The sequence below is a fragment of the Corylus avellana genome, chromosome ca10 (assembly GCF_901000735.1).
Source record: "Corylus avellana chromosome ca10, CavTom2PMs-1.0".
In the NCBI taxonomy this organism is placed as follows: domain Eukaryota; kingdom Viridiplantae; phylum Streptophyta; class Magnoliopsida; order Fagales; family Betulaceae; genus Corylus; species Corylus avellana.
The window spans coordinates 16363379-16372202 of record NC_081550.1 but is presented as its reverse complement, the minus strand read 5'-3'; the positions used below and the strand labels follow the sequence as shown (position 1 = coordinate 16372202).

Genomic DNA, 8824 nt, shown 5'->3' with positions numbered 1-8824 from the left:
AAAAAAAAAAAAAAAAAGTGGAAAAAAACATTTAAAGTGAGCCAAAAAAAAAAAGCCTAATTCTCAAATTTGGCCCAAAAAGAAAGCCCAAACAAAGCCCAAAAAAACGGTTAGTAAAAAAAAGCGGTTAGCCGGATGTGGTTAACCTCTAACTGAGCAGTTAGCGGAAGCAGTTAGTAAAATGTACTAACCGCTTAAGCGGTTGTGGTAAGTAAAATGTACTAACCGCTTAAGCGGTTGCGATTAGCGGTTTTAGCCATTAACCGTTAACCGCAACCGCATGATCACCCTTAATTAGATTTGTGATTCATTTCAAAAAAAAAAGATTTATGAGATCCACTATTGACTTATGTAGAGTCCACATAAGTTCATAAATCCAATGGTTAATTTGTAAGATGATATGGGAGAATATTGGCAAAATATTGACACCAATCATTTCTCATTATAAATTTATTAAAATATACTTGCTTATTGTAATTGAATAATTTTATTAAATTTATAATAATGACATACTTATTAGGGAGATCAAATGGTTGAAATCTCCCCATTTCAAGTAAAATTGGTAGAAATCATTTCATAATTCATATTTATTTTTACCAAAAAATCTAGTTTTAACAATAAAGGGTAAAGTCCACGTACTCCCTCAAATTATCACCCAATTGACAATGTCCCCTCAAACTTTCAATTATAACAATGTCCCTCCCCAAACTATCAAAACATTGTCAATGTCCCCCTCCCCCCCCAAAACTAGCAATAAGACATAAATGCCCCTATAAATTTATCAATAAGACAAAAATACCTCTATAATTTTTTTTTTAAAAAAGATTTTTTTAAAAATGAAAAATTTTAATTTAAAAATAATATTTTTTAAAAAAACATTTTTTTAAACTAAAATTTTTAATTTTTTAATTTTTTCAACTGAAATTTTTATTTAAAAAAAACAAATTTTTTTATTTAGTTTTAAAAAAAAAGAAAATTTTCAATTTTTTTTTTTTAAATTTTTTTTTCTTATAAAATGAATTTTTTTTTAAAAAAAATTGCCCACCGCTTGGATTTTTTTTTTGTTTGTTAGTTTTAGGTTTTTTTTTAGAAGTTTTAGCATTTTTGTTTTTATTTTACTATGAGTAATTTCGTCATTGGGGAGAACATTGACAATTTTTGGTAGTTTGGGGGGGACATTATCACAATTGAAAATTTGGGGAGAACAATGTCAATTGGATGGTAGTTTGTGGGAGGTATACAGACTTTTTCCAACAATAAAATTGGTGATCTCCATTTCACTTAAAATAGAGAAAATCTTTATCATAAATGTACCGGTGTTTCGTCTAAATAAGAATGAAAATACAACAAGAGGAAATTATTTACAGTTGCATCAATTTGCTTTAACTTATAAAACCAGCTTAAAGCTTATTTTTGGATAACTCAATCGTTTAGGGTTGAGTTTCAACCAACCAATACTACCCGCAAAATGACAATCTTAAATTTTGTTTGTTAATTGTTAATGTGTTTTGAGAAGTGTTCTCATACTATATAAATGTGAAAATTATTATTATTATTTTTTTTAAAAAAAAGAATTTTTTGTGTTTTAATTGTTTGTTAATAAAGACAAAAAAAAAAAAAAAAAGTAAAAATTTTAACAAGAGAGTCCTAAATTATGTGGGGGAGGGGCGCGAGTCTTCGATATTAAAAAGGTAAAATTGTCATTTTATATATATTTGAATAATTTTATCCTGATCGGCTCCTCTTCAATCAATTTAAAGCCATCATAGTGGTTAACCCTCGGTGTTCCATGTAAGTTATTGCCCATTTAAAGCTGTTGGAAATTAATAAGCCAAGTAATTAATGAAATGCCTTAATCACAAATTTTTTTTTTAAAAAAGAATTAATGAAATGCCTTAGCAGTGGATTAATAAGCTAAGTAAGTCAAATATTACATAGGCCCCTTGTTAAATGTGGGGATCTGATTTGGTGAAAGAAAGGCCAAATCTAAGTCAAATCTTTTCTTTTTATAAGTCAGTCAAATCTTTTTAAACACCCTTCTTAATTATGAAGCGATTTGCGGAACAAAGGTCTGCATCTTCTAGTCAAATCTTTATATGCACCCTTCATGTCATGATTATATAGATCTGATTTAGTGAATCAAGGGCCTAGCTGGTGAAGGTTGGCTAGAGCTAACCTCGGCCAACTCCAATGGCTCGGACTCAACCCATGGCTAGCCCGAGCCCTAACAAATTTCAATACTTTTAAAATATGTTTGAAATTGTGTTAAAAAGCTTAAAAAAATATTCTTACTGTTTAAGAAGTCATGCCAAACAAGAGTTTGGCTGTTTGGTACAAAATTCCATTTAGTTGGTTTTGGAGACTCAGTATTGAGGGCTTAGAGGTGGGTATGGGTGGTAGGCGTTGGGTTAGAACAAATGAAAAAGTTCATGGAATTGACTTGAATTAAAAATACAATGTTTTCATCTTTGTATTTAGTGTTTTTATCTGATGTCTCAAATTTTTATTGGAGGTGTAAAATGAGATTTTACACTGCATTCTAATACAATGAGCTCTATTTTTAAAAAACGTACAATTTTAAAGGCTAAACTGCGATTTTAAAGGTCAAATTGCAATTTTGCTAAACACTTAACTGCCTTTTTAAGAATCACGTTTTCAAATTGTACATTTTAAAATTGCATTTTTTTTTTTGAAATAAACCAAAGACTAGTGCCCAAAAAGTTATTATTAATTATTTTTTCTAGAGCCATCAACGATCATTTCATCTAGGCCCATTGGGCCATGTAACTGTGAGCGGGGCCGTGGCCCCAAAGATACCACAACCACAGGCACCCGCGAACCTCTTGAGCTTCGTCAGAGGCAGGTATAAATATCTGTCAGTCAAAGTTGTGAGAGCTTTGCTTTGATCTCTCTCTTCCGCTTACTCTGTATGTCTCTTCCATTCACTATCTCAGCCTCTCGTTTTCTCTAATTATTGTACCACTTGCCTGAGATTTAATATTTCCAATTGATGATGCGAAGATTAGAATTGTTCTTCGTTGATGAGAATTATTACTTTTTTCTGTTTTCAGTTTCTTTTCGTCTTTGTATTTTCTTTTTGTTTTGCTTAGTAGTGCGTTTGGTTGCTAGGAAAAGGTAGGAAAACACGTGTTATCCATGAAAATCAGGCAGTATTAAGATTTAAGTGGGAGCTATATGCTCTTGGTTTGATTGGCGCTGTCCTGAATGATGGATTCGTCAATTCGTGCTGTACTGGTGCTACATGGAACGAGTTAGGTCATGCTGTGGGAATAACAAAATTATGCTTCATTTTTGTTCAGATTTCAGCGGTGGGCCAGTTAATATAGACCACTCAGTTCCTATGTCATCATGTGCATTTTCTTTTCATAGTGTATAAGGTTGGGAGTTGTAGAAGATGGTGAGGCTCATATGATAATGAGAATGATTGAAAAGCAGTATTTCTTGTTGTGATAAGGTTTTGTTTGCAAGGCTTTTTTTCGGTGTCCGCGGCCATTGTTTTTTCCCTAACTTTATTATTTTTCTTTTCTTGTGATTTGTATCATGTCAAGGAAATCTTTTTAGTTGTTGTTCAACCCATAGTAAAAGCTGATGAACTATGATTCTCATTATCATTTTCATTCTCTGTACTTCGACCTTATGAAATTTTTTTTATGTAGCATATTAAAGGAGAAAAAACTTTTTTCACCTTTATACAAAGGAAGGATGAAGATGAGATCTGAAACCATGTCCATATTAATGGCAGTTCCCTTTGGATTTTCTAACTAATGAGTGTCCATGTTAGGGTGAGGAAGCCAATCTTGCAACTGTTGGTCTTGTATGTTGGGAATCACTCTGGGTGTTAATGTACGAATTGACCTGCAATACATTGTATTATATTTTACGATATTGTATTACTCGTACTATAAGTCACTGGGTGTACAAATTGTACAGGCCCATTTATACATATCAATGATGCATGTTGCAACCATCTGAATTCTGATGGTTCTCCACTTGTGAAAAATCTTCTTAGTAGTGCACCCCTCAATCATACTGCTAATGATTCAAATATACATGAGTTGTCGCATAGGCTTCATTTCTACTTCTTCTCTATTACAAATAGTTATCTAGTTTTAAACATGTTTTTAAATTTTCTATTTGTAGAACACCTCTGTGAACTTGGCCTTGAATTACGCTTTGCTAATCAATGTTGTGATATACAAGATCCACATATGGTTTAGGTCTTTCAGACAGGTCATAAGATTGGATGCCTTTTTGAATTTTGCTTCATTTATGTTCCTTCCCATTTTCAGAAGTGACAGTTTGGTGCTTCTTTGATCTCCTTATAGTTCTGGCACTCTTGACTCGGGCATACTTCTCTCTCGAGTTTGTTGGTTAGATTTTGTTTTTTAGAGTAAGTCAGTCTTTGTCTTATCAACTTGGGAAACAAACTACTATATCTTTTAGTAGTATTGATTTTGTGTCTTTTATATCTTTTGATTTATTTATTTTGACATTTATGGACTTATAGGGAATTTTGCTTGTTTGTTATTTTTTTTTTTGGATGATTTTTCTTCATATACAAGAATTTACCTTTTGCATAATAGATTCGAACTTTAAAAAATTTATTAGAAATCTAATAAGATGGTCAAAATTTTCTATTTTTTTTTTTAAATATTTTGTAAATCTAGCATTCTTCAAGAAAACAAATATCAGTAGATTATTGATTAACGTTGCATAACAATCCTTAATTATCTTTTTTTTTTTGGGCCTATTTTTAATAATTTATAGGTTTATTCAGCACATATTTTGTGTTTTTTTGTTTGATGTAATTTTTTTCCTTCCTTTTTTTTTTTTGGTACTTAAAAAACCTCGAAGAGTAATTATTAATTATTTTTTCTAAACCCCTTAAACGAATTCATTTCATCTAGGCCCAGCTAACACTGTCCGTACAAGTTTACAACGGAACGACAATAGTGTGAGAGCTTTGCTTGATCTCTCTCTTCTACTTCCATTGATCGCTCTGTAAGTCTCTCTCTTCACATCCAGTATCTCAGCCTCTCAATTTCTCTAATTATTGTGCCATTTGCCTAGGATTTAATATTTCCAATTGATGGTGCGAAGATTCGGTTTGTTCTTCGTTGATGAGAATTATATTTTTGTTTTGTTTTCTTTCTTTCTTTGTTTGTATTTTATTTAGTTGTGCGTTTAGTTGCTTGGAAAATATAGGAAAACACGTGTTCTCCATGAAAAACAGGCAGTATTAAGTGGGAGCTATATGCTCTTGGTTTTACGAGTGAGGTCATTCACAATCTATGGACAGCCAAACACACTCTCTTTGATTTCATTGAGTAGAAAATATTCAATTTTCTCCACAGAAAAGGGTTTGTAAAGGAAAAATTAGGAGAAAGTTTCTGGGTGGTTGAATTTGATCACTTCAATAGAAGTGTACAATGTTTCAGATACGGCATTTGAATCACATGAGAGAGAGTTTAGAGGATTGAGCATTATCTTTTAGCAAATTGTGGGTAGGATGGTACCCCTTGTTCTTGGTAGGAAACAAGTATTTTTTTTGTTTGAATTCCATTACAATCAATCAATCATGTTTTGGTGGGACGGCATCTAGCTTTGAGGGTCAGTTGGGTTATAGGGATGCCTTCCTGAGAGAGTAGGGAGGGGGTGCCACCACTCCCCTCCTATCCTTTTTATCCTACTGTAGTGTTTAGATTGGTTAAGGTGGGCTCTTAAGATGGTTGGTTTGAAATAACTGATTATTTATGGAGTGAGAGGGTCATTGCTGTAGCAAGGTAGAGAAAAGGGTAGCTAAATTGTCAACCAGAAGGATGGGTACTCTTGGGTACCAAGATGTTAGAAACATGCTATGTTTTTAGAGTTAGACTGATGGTTCATTCTCGGTCTGGACTGGGATGCTGGTGGGGGGAAGAACTTTTAAGAAATAATGCTGTGGGAATAAGAATATGTTGCTTCATTTTGGTTCAGATTTCTGCGGTGGGTCAGTTAATATAGTCCACTCAGCTCCTATATCGTCCCATGCACTCTCTTTTCATAGTATATAAGGAGGGGTTAGAGGGTGGGAGTTGTAGAAGGCAGTGAGGGTCAGATGATAATGAGAGCAGGGGCAGAACTTTGTTTGCAAGTGTTATATTGTTCGATTGTGCTTGTGCATGGGCTGGGGAGAATGAAGCATTGCTGAATACAAAATGTAGAAAGGGGAGAGATCGATGCAGATGGTAGAGGGAGAGAGGGGGTAAGTTTGGTAACATGTTTGGTAAAAGGTAGTACTTTGTTGGGGAGGGGGGTTAAGTGCAATTTACCATTCTATTCTTGTGAGGATTTTTTATTTAGATGGTAACATGGTTGGTAAAAGGCTTAATTGGGGAGGGGGTTAAGTGCAATTTACCTTCCATTTTTGTGAGGATGTTTTATTTGTCATGCAAATTGCTGTTGAAAACCAAGTGTGCTTCTCCAAGACTTGTTTTTCTCATCAGAAAATATTCAATTTGACTCGTGTAAAATGTTATGTAAGTATTGAAATTATTGTGGAAAATGTAATCAAATTGTTGTGCACAATGTTTTAGATACTTATGGAAGATAGAAGAGTGATTGGAATATGACTTATTTAACATTGGCTTACCTGGGCTGCCACAAGGCTCCAGCTTTAAGCTAATGAAGGAAATTGTATGGCAATGCCATCCAGAAACTATGAAGCTCGACCACTAATTCACTTGGATGTTTATTTGACCAGGAGTACACTGATATCAACATAATGAGAAGATCTGGAGCTGATGACAAGATTCTCAGCTACAATGATGTTGTACTTAGACGATCTGATTTGGACATTCTGAGTGGCCCATATTTTCTCAATGACCGAATTATCGAATTCTATCTCAGTTATCTTTCTTCAAGCTATCCTGCTAATGACATCCTACTTGTTCCGCCTTCAATTGCTTTCTGGATAATGAATTGCCCAGCTGTGGAGTCTCTTGAAGATTTTCTTGAACCTCTTCATTTGCCTGACAAGAAGCTGGTAATATTTCCTGTAAATGACAATGATGATGTGAGCAAGGCCGAAGCTGGGTCTCATTGGAGCTTACTTGCATTTGAGAGAAATGCTAACACATTTGTTCATCATGATAGCAATAGAGGGATAAATAAATGGCATGCTAAACGACTATATAATGCTGTTGTTGGATTTATGAGTGTTTGCAATTCAGCATCAGATGCTAGTTATCTTGAATGCACTGATTCACCACAGCAAGTGAACGGTTATGATTGTGGCTTATATGTTACATCCATTGCAAGAGCTATATGCAGCTGGCATGGAAGTGGTGAAGCCAAAGACAAAGATGAGTTGTGGTTTTCTGCTGTGAAGGAGGAAGTCACTCCATCAACTGTTGCTGGGATGCGAGGTGAGATCCTGAGCCTTATCAGAGGTTTAATGGCCACGAAGTGAAGTCTGCCTGCTGCAAAATGAAGGTATGAAAGAAAGGAGATATTTGGGAAAGTTCTTCACCGCAGTAAGTTGTTCTTTACTCTGAAACTCGAAAACAATCTTAAAAACTACAAATATTTGAATGCGGCTTTAGATTTGTTCGTTTTTACTTCTGTGGGAGGGGTTTTGGGGGTGTAGGATACCCATGTAGACTCTCGTTGGTATAGCCGATTGCCACTACATCATATGCATAGACTGTAAAATTGTTGTGTGTTTAATGAACACATGATGAAACACAAGTTCCCTTTACCTGCCCTAAAATGTTTAGGCTAATACATGAAGTTTGATGTAAATAACTTTCTGACTTCTGTTTGTAGTTTTGAAATATAGTTGGTAAATGGAAATGGATAGAATGGATGTGATGTTGAATGTAGTTGAAATGGAATTTCAGTATTGAATGATGGTGGGCCTCTGTTTAATAGACCAAATCAGTTAGCCTTACTAACCAACTACCAGAACCCAACTATTTATATAGATCCTACAGACTATTTATATGGATCATACTACTCCCATTACATTATTATATGGATCCTATTAAACCCATTTCATTTGAGGCTGTGATAAATAACTTCTGAAGTTTTTAGGCGGTGATAAATAACTTTGAGCGCATCTCCCTTCAGCATAACTCCACAGCCATCCAAGCTGCTAGTTCCTCAGCCACGGACGGATTCGAGGTATATTGTTTTGTTCCACATATTGATGCCAACACTTGTCCTTCATGGTTTCTTGCTATGATCTCCACACCCCATCTTCTTTAAATTTGGATTCAGCCGCATCCCAATTTATTTTAATCATTCCTTCCCAAGGCTTTTCCCATATTACACACCCATATTTGATTTTCCTATATTATGAGAATTGATTATCCTATATTATGAGATTTGGTAAATTTCTATGTTAGAGCATATTTGATTATCCTATATTATGAGATTTTGATTGTAATCTTGTTATCATATTTGAAATATGGTAACCTAAAAGTAGAAGATTACAATTAAATCCCATAATATGCATTCATGCGAGTGTTGGGGGTTACCATAATGATATGTTATGAACAACTTTAAATCTGGTAAGATTCCAACTAATCAAAACAAAAGTGGTTATTATTCAATATCAGAAATAAATAAATAAATTCATGCACATATTGATGCAGAATAAGATTATTGGAGTCCTTCAAGATTGTTAGAAGTTATTATTTTATCTCTGTTGTTATCTTTCTAGTTGTTGGTCTATCACTTATTAGTTCCTTCAATTATCTGCTACTTTCAAAACAATGCACAAAATACCAAGGGAGAACAATAATACAGGAAAAAAAATGCC

General features: G+C 34.0%; 1 protein-coding gene across 1 annotated transcript; it reads left to right on the top strand.

Annotated features, from left to right (window-relative positions):
• The first annotated feature begins 2825 nt into the window (after nt 1–2825).
• LOC132164127 (NEDD8-specific protease 1) lies at nt 2826–7883 on the top strand. The gene is made up of 3 exons (XM_059574554.1): nt 2826–2927; nt 4929–5022; nt 6764–7883. Exon 3 carries the CDS (start codon nt 6785–6787, stop codon nt 7469–7471), a length of 687 nt encoding a protein of 228 aa, XP_059430537.1. The 5' UTR covers nt 2826–2927; nt 4929–5022; nt 6764–6784; the 3' UTR covers nt 7472–7883.
• The last annotated feature ends 941 nt before the right edge of the window (nt 7884–8824 follow it).